A 12,908-nucleotide genomic window follows, 5' to 3' on the forward strand; every position below is an offset into this window, starting at 1 on the left:
ATCATTACCTCATTATATAATAGCTCTTTTTTATTATTATACTTTAAGTTCTGGGGTACATGTGCAGAATGTGCAGGTTTGTAACATAGGTATACGCATGCCATGGTGGTTTGCTGCACCCATCAACCCGTCATCTACATTAGGTGTTTCTCTTAATGCTATCCCTCCCCTAGCTCCCCACCTCCTGAAAGGCCCTGGTGTGTGACGTTCTCCTCCCAGTGTCCATGTGTTCTCATTGTTCAACTCCCACTTATGACTGAGAACATGCAGTGTTTGGTTTTCTGTCCTTGTGTTAGTTTGCTGAGAATGATGGTTTCCAGCTTCATCCATGTCCCTGCAAAGGACATGAACTCATCCTTTTCTATGGCTGCATAGTATTCCACAGTGTATATGTGGCAGATTTTCTTTGTCCAGTCTATCATTGATGGGCATTTGGGTAGGTTGCAAGTCTTTGCTATTGTGAACAGTGCCTGGCTGTTATCTTAATGTTTCCTATGAATTAGAGATGAAGTTAGCATTATAGTACAATGAATCATTGGTTGATCACTTTGGATGTGCTGTTTCAAAACCTTAGCTAATTATTTTCATAGAGCTAACATTTTTAAGATCCAAATCTTTGTTTGAAATAACCCTTCAGGAAATAAGAGTGTCATGCATATTGCATAAATCTCTAAATTGCTTTTGGCAAGTCCACAAGTGCAAGAGTTGTCTTTTAATCTAGAATATATGTAAAACAGGTAAGATAGGACTTTTCATTTTTCAGGTTTCTCCTATAAGGTTATTCGGGTTCCTCCAGAGAAGGTGGACCTTGGGGAGACAATCCATGGAGCCCAGGTGATATGTTCTATTGCTTCTACAGAGAAGGGGAAACCTTCTTACTACCATAGCTTTGGTGAGTCCAGAGATAAGGCAAATTTCAGTGGGCCCTGCCTTGATGTTGCTGTAGCAGAAGGACTAGTTTGGCAAATGTTATGTTAATAGTTTATCACATTATGGTGATAATGAGACCAAGGTTGCATTTTGATGCCTGGTAAGGTTATTCTGTTTAGTCACATACTCCTGACCGTAGCCAGCTGACTGCTTGAAAAGATATACTGTAGTTGCTTTAGTATAAGCAATTACTAAAAAATTAATTGATATAATTTAAAATTTTAGGCAACCTTAAAGCCCACAAATAGTAATCATACATGAAAAGGTTGTCTTGACTATATTTTTTGGGGAAATTCATATTCTATATAGATTGATTCAGCTTTTACTCAGAATATTTATTTTCTGTATTTTAAATCATTATAGCCAAACTGCTTCTAGATTCTTATCCCCAGTAGAAGCAGGGAAAGGATTAAGGGATACATGTAAAGATCATAAAGACACTTTAATACTACACTTTTTTACTTTGTTCCTAAACCAAACAATTTAAAAAGAAAAGAAAAGGAAAAAAAGATAAAAAGCAAGCTGAGAACATGCAACCCAAGCTATTCTAAGCAGTTCCCTTTTTTATAAAGGAACAGGAAATATGTATAGTAAAGCTGGGAGACAGTAAACATGTATTTCTGGCTGGCATTTTTTTAGAGCATCAGTAGGCATTCAGACAAGCCCCCATAACTGGCACATTTAAGACAACTCTAGTTTGCCAAATAACATTTTTATTGTTGCTGGAACCTTTTAGGAATGACAAGGAACTATATAATTTTCATTGAACAACCTCTAAAGATGAACCTGTGGAAAATTGCCACTTCTAAAATTCGGGGAAAGGCCTTTTCAGATGGGATAAGCTGGGAACCCCAGTGTAATACGCGGTTTCATGTGGTGGATAAATGCACTGGACAGGTGGAGTATTTTGAGTATATTTATCATGAAAATTGTTGGAAACAAAGGCAAATTTCCATATAGTTGATTTTTTTTAACCTTCCCTGGGCATTATTTGCATAAGACACTTTTAATCCAGGATATTACCTTCTTCTGTAGGTTGAGTAGCTACTTATTAATTAGTACGATGGATTTTGCATATTAGAGAATTATAGGAAATGATTTTATCTTTTTAATGATCTGATTCAATTAAAATGGCGTCCAGGAAACTCTTAGCGTGGATTTTTTCCATATCATAATAGTTGCTAAAGAGGGTGTTGTTCGTGCAGAAATCTTCTGTAATTTTTGCAGTAATACTTTAATTAGTTGATTCTCTGGCTTCCTTTTTCTTTTTTTTTGAGATTTTTTTTAGACGGAGTCTTGCTCTATCACTAGGCTGGAGTGCAGTGGCGAGATCTCAGCTCACTGCAACCTCCACCGCCTGGGTTCAAGTGAGTCTCCTGCCTCAGCCTCCCGAGTAGCTGGGACTACAGGTGTGTGCCACCACACCCAGCTAATTTTTTTGTATTTTTAGTAGAGACAGGGTCTCACCATGTTGGCCAGGATGGTCTCGATTTCTTGACCTCGTGATCCACCCACCTCAGCCTCCCAAAGTGCTGGGATTAACAGGTGTGAGCCACTGCGCCCTGCCCAATTCTCTGGCTTCTTAATATGTGAATATGACAATCCTACTAAAGTCCGTGCATGTTGACTGAATATCTTTTTATACTCCTGATTCATAACGCTATTATATTTGCCTACTTTTTACCTCTCTAAAGAGATAGTATCTTAAATTTACTCTATCTGGATCTCATTACAAAAAAAAATTTAGTAATGACTGCACCTTAAAAAAAATTAGTCTCTGAATTTATCATCAGTATACTGAGTAGCAATATTTTCTATTTAACCACGCAGTTAGAGTCCAAGATTTACATATCACTCAAAACATTGGGCTATATTTCATGAGGGATTTTAAGTTCGTTGTAACAATTGATTGATCTATATCAAATAGCCCCAGTTCATTGCTTAAAAAAGCAATGTTTAAATCAAAGCATATTTGCTTCTACATTCTGTATTCTACTTTTATATATACTGGACCTGCCACTTCAGAGGGGAAAATCCTCCTAATTTTCTTATTTTGAACTTTTTGGACCTGTTTCCTAAAGGAAAGGGAAAAAAGAAGAAAACTAAAAAAAGTTTTTTTCATTGTTTGTGTTTTCCCCTGCAGCTCCTTCCAGGGAGATACTACAGCAAACCTTTTGTTACATTTCATCAAATCAATGCCTTTGAGGACCAGGGCTGTGTTATAATTGATTTGTGCTGTCAAGATAATGGAAGAAACCTAGAAGTTTACCAGTTACAGAATCTCAGGAAGGCTGGGGAAGGGCTTGATCAGGTAAACATTAGAATTTGTCAAGAGTCATCAAAATAATTTTGAACTCCAAGATCTGGCTTTGGCTTTGGAATTACATGTTTCTCTCTCTCTCTCTTTCTCTCTTTTTTCTTTTGAGACTGAGTCTCGCTGTGTCACCCAGGCTGGAGTGCAATGGTGCGATCTCGGCTCACTGCAACCTCTACCTCCCAGGTTCAAGAAATTCTTGTGCCTCAGCCTCCCAGGTAGCTGGGATTATAGGCACGCACCACCATGCCCTGCTAGTTTTTAATTTTTTTGTAGAGATGGGTTTCACCATGTTGGCCAGACTTGTCTCGAACTCCTGACCTCAAGTGATCTGCCTGCTTCAGCCTCCCAAAGTCTTGGGATTACAGGCATAAGCCACCATGCCTGACCTAGGAATTACATGTTTCTCTTGTCTCCTTGTGGCAAATAATGAGAGAGAGTAGTTTTAAAGCATTGAAGACATAGCTTCATCATTTATTTAATATTAAAAATAATTTGAAATAGCTTATTTAATACCTAATAAGTAAGAAACATGGCAAAGAGAGCCAAGATATGTGTTTAGAAGCATATGTGGCTGGGCACGGTGGCTCACGCCTGTAATCCCAGCAGTTTGGGAGGCTGAGGCAGGCAGATCACTTGAGCTCAGGAGTTTAAGACCAGCCTGGACAACCAAAATGGTGAAACCTCGTCTCTACTAAAAATGCAAAAATTAGCCAGGTGTGGTGGTGGTGGGCGCCTGTAATCCCAGCTACTTGGGAGCCTCAGGCAGGAGTATCGCTTGAACCAGGAGGTGGAGGTTGCAGTGAGCCAAGATCGCACCACTGCACCCCAGCCTGTGCAACACAGTAAGACTCCATCTCCAAAAAAAAAAAAAAAAGCATAGGTGATAGTTCCTTATTTCCTTATTACACTTAAGCACCAAAGTTTGCTAGAAGGGATAGCAAAGTAGACTGTCAATCAGTCCACCTAGTTGAAGAGATTCACTTTTTCCTGATGCTGAATCCAAGGTAAAGTTTTTCCTTGAATTATGAAATATACATTGTTTCTAGCTGTAGCTTTATTTTTTAGCTATAGTTTTCTTTTTAAATGTTTGTAAAATAGTACTTATTAAGTTTACTTATGCCTTGCTAAGCTTACTTATAGCTTTATGGTAGGTCTTGACATCTGTGGTTGTTTATCTCTTTTCTGTTTTAAGATTGCCTGTGTTTTTCATGGCCTTTTGCATGTCTATACATTTTAGAATCCATTTATCAGGTTTTGTTTTTGTTCTTGTTTTAAAAATAAAATTAATTGTTTATATTTGAGGTTTACAACATGATGTTACGGGGTACATGTAAATATTAAAATGGTTAGTATAGTGAGGCAGATTAACATATCTATCATCTCACATACTTTTTTTGTGTGACAAGAGCAGTTAAAATCTACTTGTTTAACAAAAATCTCTGATAGAATACAATCTTATTGGCCGGGCGCGGTGGCTCACGCTTGTAATCCCAGCACTTTGGGAGGCCGAGGCAGGCGGATCACGAGTTCAGGAGATCAAGACCACGGTGAAACCCCGTCTCTACTAAAAATACAAAAAAATTAGCCGGGCGTGGTGGCGGGCGCCTGTAGTCCCAGCTACTCGGAGAGGCTGAGGGAGGAGAATGGCGTGAACCCGGGAGGCGGAGCTTGCAGTGAGCTGAGATTGCGCCACTGCACTCCAGCCTGGGCGACAGAGCGAGACTCCGTCTCAAAAAAAAAATAAAAAAAAGAATACAATCATATTAACTTTATTTCTTACATTTGTACGTTAGACCTCTAGACTTGTTCATACTACATATCTACTGTTTGGTATCCTTTGAGCTACATCTTGTCTTTGCCTTTCCCTCCCCTCTGGTGGTAACCACTGTTTCATTGTCTTTCTCTGTGTATTTGAGATTTTCTTTAAAAAATTCCACATAAAAATGAGATCATGCAATTTTTTTTTCTTTTCTTTTCTTTTTGAGACAGAGTCTCACTCTGCCACTCAGGCTGGAGTGCAGTGGCATGATCTCGGCTCACTGCAACCTCTGCTTCCGGGTTCAAGTAATTCTCCTACCTCAGCCTCCTGAGTAGCTGGGACTACAGGCATGTACCAACATGTCTGGCTAATTTTTGTATTTTTAGTAGAGACTAGGTTTCACCATGTTGGCCAGGCTGGTCTCTAACTCTTGACTTCAGGTGATCTGCCTGCGTTGGCCTCCCAAAGTGCTGGGATTACAGGCATGAGCCACAGCGCCCTGCCTCATAGAATATTTTTCTTTCTGTGTCTGGCTGTTTCACTTAGCATAATGTCTTCCAGGTCCATCCATGTTGTGGCAGACGTTAGGATCTCCTTTTCTAAGATTGAATAATACTCCATTGTGTGTATATATCACATTTTCTTTATCCATTCATCTGTCAATGGGTATTTAGGTTGTTTCTGTTTCTTGACTATTATAAATAATGCTGCAATGAACGTAAGAATACAGCTATTTTCATGAGGTGGTGATTTCATCTCATTTGAGTATGTACCCAGGAGAGGGATTGCTGGGTCATATGTTGTACAGTTGACCCTGAACAACATGGATTCGAACTGCATGGGTCCTTATATGCAAATTTTCTTCTACCTCTCCACCCCTGAGATAGCAAGACCAACCCCGCTTCTTCCTCCTCCTCAGACTACTCAATGTGAAGACAATGAGAATGAAGACCTTTATGATGATCTACTACCACTTAATGAATAGTAAATATATTTGCTCTTCCTTATGACTTTTAATAGCATTTTATTTTATTTTTTTTGAGACAGAGTTTTGCTCTTATTGTCCAGACTGGAGCGCAATGGCGCGATCTCGTCTCACTGCAACCTCCGCCTCCTGGGTTCAAGCAATTCTTCAGCCTCAGCCTTCCGAGTAGCTGGGATTACAGGCATCTGCCACCATGTCCGTTGTATTTTTAGTAGAGATGGGGTTTTGTCATATTGGCCAGGCTGGTCTCGAAATCCTGACCTCAGATGATCTGCCCACCTTGGCCTCCCAGAGTGCTGGGATTACAGGCTTGAGCCACCACACCGGGCCTTTAATAACATTTTCTTATTTTCTTTTTTCTAGTTTGCTTTATTGTAAGAATACAGTATATAATACATATGAGATACAAAATACGTGTTAATTAACTGTATGTTATTGGTAAGGCTTCCAGTCAACAATAGGTTATTAGTAGTTAAATTTTTGAGTAGTCAAAAGTTATGTGTGGATTTTCGACTATGTAGGAGGTTGGCACCTCTACCCCGCTCCATGTTGTTCAAGGGTCATCTGTATTTTTGATTTCTTTAGGAACTCCTATACTGTTTTTCGTAATGGCTGTACCAATTTATATTCCCACCAACAATGTACTAGAGTTCCCTTTCCTCTACACCCTTGCCAACATTTGTTATCTCTTGTCTTTTTGATAATAGCCATCCTTATGAGTGTGAGGTTTTATATAGTGGTTTTAATTTGTATTTCCCTTATGGTTAGTGATGTTGAGCACCTTTTTATATGGCTATTGGACTTTAAAATTTTATTTTATTTTTTAGGGACAGGATCTCACTCTGTTTCCCAGGCTAGGTGCAGTGGCATGATCATAGCTCACTGAAGCCTCAAACTCCTGGGAACGCGTGATCCTCCTGCCTCAGCCTCCCAAGTAGCTGGGACTACAGGTGCGTGGCACCACACTCAGCTATTTTAAAAACTTTTTTTTGTAGAGACAGTGTCTTCTTATGTTGCCAAGGCTGCTGTCAAACTCCTGGGCATGCGTGATCCTCCTGCCTCAGCCTCCCAAGTAGCTGGGATTTCAGGTGCATGGCACCACACTCAGCTAATATTTTTAAAATTTTTTTGTAGAGACAGGGGCTTTGTTATGTTGCCAAGGCTTTTCTCAAACTTCTGGGCTCAAGTGATCCTCCTGCCTCAGCCTCGCAAAGTGCTGGGATTACAAGCGTGAGCCACCACACCTGGCCTCTATTTTTGGAGAAATGACTGTTCAGGTCCCTTGCCCATTTTTTATTTTTAATTTTTAATTAATTAATTAATTAATTTTAACTTTTAATTAAAAAGTAAACTTTAATGTTGAAAATGCAAACTTGGGGAAGACAGCAAAGATCACACACAAGGCTGTCACTTCACACTTGGAAGGTTGCACAGCGGCCAGGCAGAGGCACTCCTCACATCCCAGACGGGCGCAGCTGGACAGAGGCGCTCCTCACTTCCCAGACAGGGCAGTGGCCAGGCAGAGGCGCTCCTCACTTGCCAGATGGTGGGCGGCTGGGCAGAGGCGCTCCTGGGGCGGCAGGGGCGGCAGGGGTGGCAGCTGGGCAGAGGCGCTCCTCAGTTCCCACGGTGGGCGGCCGGGCAGAGGCGCTCCTCACTTCCCAGATGGGTGGGCGGCCGGCTTTTCCCATTTTTTAATTGGGTTATTTGTTTCTCTGCTATTGAGTTGTAAGAGTTCTTTATAAATTTTGAGGCCAGGTGTGGTGGCTCACATCTGTAATCCCAGCACTTTCGGAGGCCAAGGTGGGAGGATTGCTCGAGCCCAGGAGTTCAAGATCAGCCTGGGCAAGATGGCAAGACCTCATCTCTACAAAAAAATTTAGAAATATACAAATTTTGAGTATTAATTCCTTATTAGATGTGTGGTTGCAATTTTTTTTCCCAGCCCATAGGTCGCCTTTTCGTTTTGTTGATTGTTTCCTTTGCTGTGCAGAAGCTTTTAAATTTGATGTCAACTTGTCAGTTTTTGCAAGGAAAAAACCTGATACAATATTGCAACTGTAGATCAATTTGGAGATAACTGACATCTTTACAATATTGAGTCTTCCAATCCATGAACGTGGAATATCCCTCCATTTATTTGGGTCTTTTAAAATTTCTCTCAGTAAAGTTATAGTTTTCAGTATAAAGATACTACATTTCCTTTTGTGTGTTTTGAAATTATTGTAAATGGTATCTTTTAAGCTTTCATTTTCTGTTTATTGCTCTTTATGAAATGCAATTGATTTTGTATATTATCTTCATATCCAGAGATCTTGCTAAATTCACTTATTAGTTCAAATAGTTGATTCACAGATTATTTTGGATTTTCTGTGTGCACAGTCATGTTACCTGAAAATAATGACAGCTTTCTTTCTAATACTTAGGGCTTTATTTCTTTTTCTCGCCTTACTGTACCAGCTAGGTCTTCGAGTTGAATAGAAGTGCAAGATAGTGAATAGAAGTTGAATAGGTAGTGTTGAAAATGTTTAATAATTCATTATTAAATATAAAATTGCTATAGGTATTTTTCTAGCTATCTTTATCAGATTATCTTAATAGTGCCTTTTAATGAGTAAACATTCTTAACTTAATATGGCCCAGTATACAGTCTTTTCCTTTATGACTTATACATTGTACATCTTGTTTTAGACATCTTCTCATGGCAAGGTAATGAAAATACTATCCTATGTTATCTTCTAGAGAAGTCAAATATCTGCATATGCATTATTCTGTTTCTGGACTCTATATTCTGTTCCTTTGTTTCTACTTACGGTTACTTGTGCACTGCATTAAAAAAGTCTTAAGGTTTAGTATCAAGTTATCCTAATATTTTTCTTTCGAAAAGAGTGTCATGGCCATCCCTGGCCCTTCACGTTTTTGTATAAGTTTTAGAATCAGCTGTTAGTTCCCCACACAAAAATATGGTCACATTTTAATTGTATTTGCACTGAACCAATATATCAATTTGAGAGAGGACTAACCTCTTTACACAATGTTGAGTCTTCCAGTATGTGAACACAATATATCTTTCCATTTATTTGAGACTTCTTTAATTTCTTTCAATGTTTATAGTTTTTTGGTTACAGGTTTTCTGCATCTTTTGTTAGATTTATTCCTAGGTTTTTTTTTACATTATTTTAAATGTTGTTTATTTTTTGCTTTCATTTTATGTTAGTGTTGCTATATAGCAATTTTTTTTTTTGAGACAGGGTGACGGTCTCACTCTGTCACCAAGGCTGGTGTGCAGTGGTGTGATCTCAGCTCACTGCAACCTCTGCCTCCTGGGTTCAAGCAATCCTCCCACCTCAGTTTCCCGAGTAGCTGGGACTACAGGCATGTGCCACCATTCCTGGCTAATTTTCATATTTTTTTGGTAGAGATGGGGTTTCACCATGTTGGCCAGGCTGGTCGTGAACTCCTGACCTCAAGTGATCCACCGACCTTGGCCTCCCAAAGTGCTGGGATTACAGGAATGAGTCACCGCACCTGGCTGGCAATTGATTTTTGTTTGTTGATTTTATATTCACTAATATAGTAATTACACTTACAAATTCTAATAATTATAGATTCTTTTAGATTTTTTACATCTATAATATCATATGCAAGTAATGACAGTTCCTTTTCTAACTCTACATGTAAGCTGTTTATTGACTTTCTTTTTTTTTTTGTCTTATTTCACTGGATCTTCAGTACAGTGTTGAATATAAGTGATGATAATGGCATCCTTAACTTGTTCCCAATCTGAGAGGCAAAGCTGGCAGCATTTTACCATTAAGCATGCTGTGTGCTGTAGATTAAAAAAATATAATGGAAACTGTCCCTTCTCGGGGGTCATGATGGGCAGCAAGATGCGTCTGCTAGCAGGGTCATTCAGGTAGTAAAGCCACATGCTCCATTAATAAGCTTCCCTGCTAGAAGAGACAATCCTAAACCCAATGTACCAGAAGCTTTGAGATCATCAGGGCAACCATCTCAAGATTCTGCAATTTCCCAGCCTTCTAAGGGAAGTAAATTACTAGATTTGCGATGTACCAGACACTGCAGAAGTAATGAAAACATTACCTCAGAAATATAGAAGTAAACTTGTGTCTCAAGAAGAAATTGAATTTGTCCATTGCGGAGATGCAGAATAATCACTGTGGCTGCTGTTTGTCATCAGACGAGAGAATTACCTTTACAATAAAGGACTTCCAAAAAAAAAACCAGACTTTTTTTAGAGCAATTTTAGTTTTAAAGAAAAATCAAGCAGAAAGTATGGAGAGTTTCCATATTTCCCTCTCCTGCTAATGGTACATTTGTTACAACTGATGAATCAATGTAGGAGTGTTACGTTATTACTAACTAAAGTCCATACTTTACATGATGGTTAGGTCTGTGTCGTACAGTTCTATGGGTTTTGAAAAATGCACAATGTCATGTATCTACCAATATCATACAGAATAGTTCAATGCCCTGAAAATCTCCCTGTGCTCCACCTATTCTTCCTTTCCCCTTTCCTCCTCTCAGCCCCTGGAAACCACTGATCTTTTCACTATTTCTCTAGTTTTGACTTTTCCAGAATGTCACATAGTTGGAATCATACAGTATGTAGACTTTTCAGCTGACTTTTTTCACTTAGCAATATGCATTTAAGGTTCCTCTGTGTCTTTTGTGGCTTGAGAACTCATTTCTTTTTATCACTGAAGTATGTACCACAGTTGTGTATTCATTCATTTATTGAAGGACATCTTGGTTGGTTCCAATTCTTGCCAATTATGAATAAAGTTCTTATAAATATTTGTTAGGTTTTGTGTGGACATCTTTTTAAAAAGATACATTTTATTAGATTAGGAGAGTTCCCTTTTACTCCTAGTTTACTGAGATTTTTTGTCATGAATAGATGTTGGACTTTATCAACTGTTTTTTTTCTTTCTGCACTATTGAGATCATCATATAACGTTTATCCTTTATTCTATGAACGTGGTGAAGTACACTGACTGATTCTTTAAAAAATGTTCATAACAGCCATTGATTGATTTTTGAATGTTAAGCTACCCTTCCATTCCTGAAGTAAATCCCAATTGGTCACATTGTATTTGCTTTTAAATATATTGCAGGATTTGCTTTGTTACTATTTTGTTTAGAATTCTTTGTATCTATGTTCATGAATAAAATTGCCCTTTAATTTTTTTCTTTTCTATAATGTTCTTACTAGGTTTTGGTTTTGTGGTTTTTCTAGTCTCATACAATGATTTGGGAATTGTTCTCTGTTTTCCTTCTCTCTGGATGATATTGTATAGGATTGACCTTATTTCGTAAATTTTTGGAATAATTCAACAGTAAAGCCTTCCAGACTTGAACATTTCCTTATAGGCAGATCTACAGTTCTAGAATATTGATTTGGTTCTCTTTTCCAATTTATAGTTCTCTACCACAATTCTCAGTTTAAAATAATTTCCTTAAACATATTTAGAATAGTTAAAGTCTGATAACTATTATCTGGATCTTCCGTGATTCTGTTTCTGTTATCTGTTGTTTATTTTGGTTTTTAATCATGTTGCCTTGTCTTTTCATGTGCTGGTTATTTTCTTTCATTTGCAAAATATTGTGTTTTAAAAATTGTGGAAATATTTTGAGACACAGGATGATGTTATTTTCCTCTAGAGAAGAATTTCACTTGCTTATATAATTTGAAGCAGGATTCAGTCCATGCAAGAGCTGGACTATTTCTTGTTTATTCTTATTCATAGGGTACAGACCTGTGAGGTCCCAACCCAGAGGACTACAGGTTTACTAGGCCTTCCTCTTCTTGGAAAATTGTAAATTCAAACTTTTGTTACTCTAGCCCTCAAAACTATTGAAAAGCCCTTCTCTTTAAAGTTAAGGGATAAGCGAGTTGCTATGGCTATACCCTTATCAAAAAGTAGCGTGAAGTATCCTTGTGGTGATGGATCTGTTCCGTATCTTGAGTGGGGTGGTGGGTATATGAATTTACACATGACAAAATAGCATAGAACTAAATACATGCACACACACACACACACACACAAATGAGTGCATGTTAAACGAGAATAAGGTTGGTGGATTGTATCAATGTAAATTTCCTAGTTGTGATATTGTATTATAATTATGCAAGACATTCCCACTGGCAAAGGAGGATGAGGAATATATGGGAAATCTCTGTATTATTTCTTTTTTTATGGTGTAAAAAGTATATATATATATATAACATTAAATTTACCATTTTAACCATTTTAGGTGTGTAATTCACTGGCATTAATTCACAATGTTGTGCAACATCACCACTATCCATTTCCAGAACATTTTCATCATCTCAAACAGAAACTCTGTACCCATTAAACAATAATTCCCTGTTCCCCCCACCTCCTGTCCCTGGTAACCTCTATTCTACTTTCTGTTTCTATGGATTTGCCTATTTTAGGTACTTCATATAATTGGGATCATACAATACTTGTCCTTTTGTGTCTGGCTTATTTCACTTAGCGTAATGTTTTCAAAGTTCATCTATGTTGTAGCATGTATCAGAATTGCATTCCTTTTTAAGGTTAAATAATATTCGATTGTATACACACACACGCACACACACACTATATTTGTTTATTCATCTGTTGATGGATACTTGGGTTGTTTCCGTCTTTGGAGTATTACGAATAATGCTGCTATGAACATTGGCATACAAATATTCAAGTTCCTTTTTTTAGTTCTTTTAGGTATATCTTTAGAAGTGGAATTGCTAGATCATGTAATTCTGTGTTTAACTTTTTGAGGAACTGCCAAACTGTTTTTCCACAGTGGCCACAGCATTTTTCTTTTTTTTTTTTTTTTTTAGTATTTATTTTTTTTATTTATTTTATTTTTTATTTTTTTGCCTTTTT

The 12,908-nt window shown here is 37.9% G+C and overlaps 1 protein-coding gene across 3 annotated transcripts in view; it reads left to right on the plus strand.

Annotated features, from left to right (window-relative positions):
• Positions 1-12,908, plus strand: part of BCO2 (beta-carotene oxygenase 2) — a 49,998-nt gene that overhangs the window by 20,172 nt on the left and 16,918 nt on the right. For all 3 annotated transcript variants that reach the window (XM_032167398.2, XM_058446772.1, XM_058446771.1), the window contains exons 5-7: positions 764-892; positions 1,667-1,827; positions 3,074-3,241. In XM_032167398.2, coding sequence (XP_032023289.1) covers positions 764-892; positions 1,667-1,827; positions 3,074-3,241 — 458 coding nt within the window. The remainder of the gene's footprint in view (positions 1-763; positions 893-1,666; positions 1,828-3,073; positions 3,242-12,908) is intronic.

Source organism: Hylobates moloch, unplaced genomic scaffold (genome assembly GCF_009828535.3).
Source record: "Hylobates moloch isolate HMO894 unplaced genomic scaffold, HMol_V3 SCAFFOLD_11, whole genome shotgun sequence".
NCBI lineage: Eukaryota > Metazoa > Chordata > Mammalia > Primates > Hylobatidae > Hylobates > Hylobates moloch.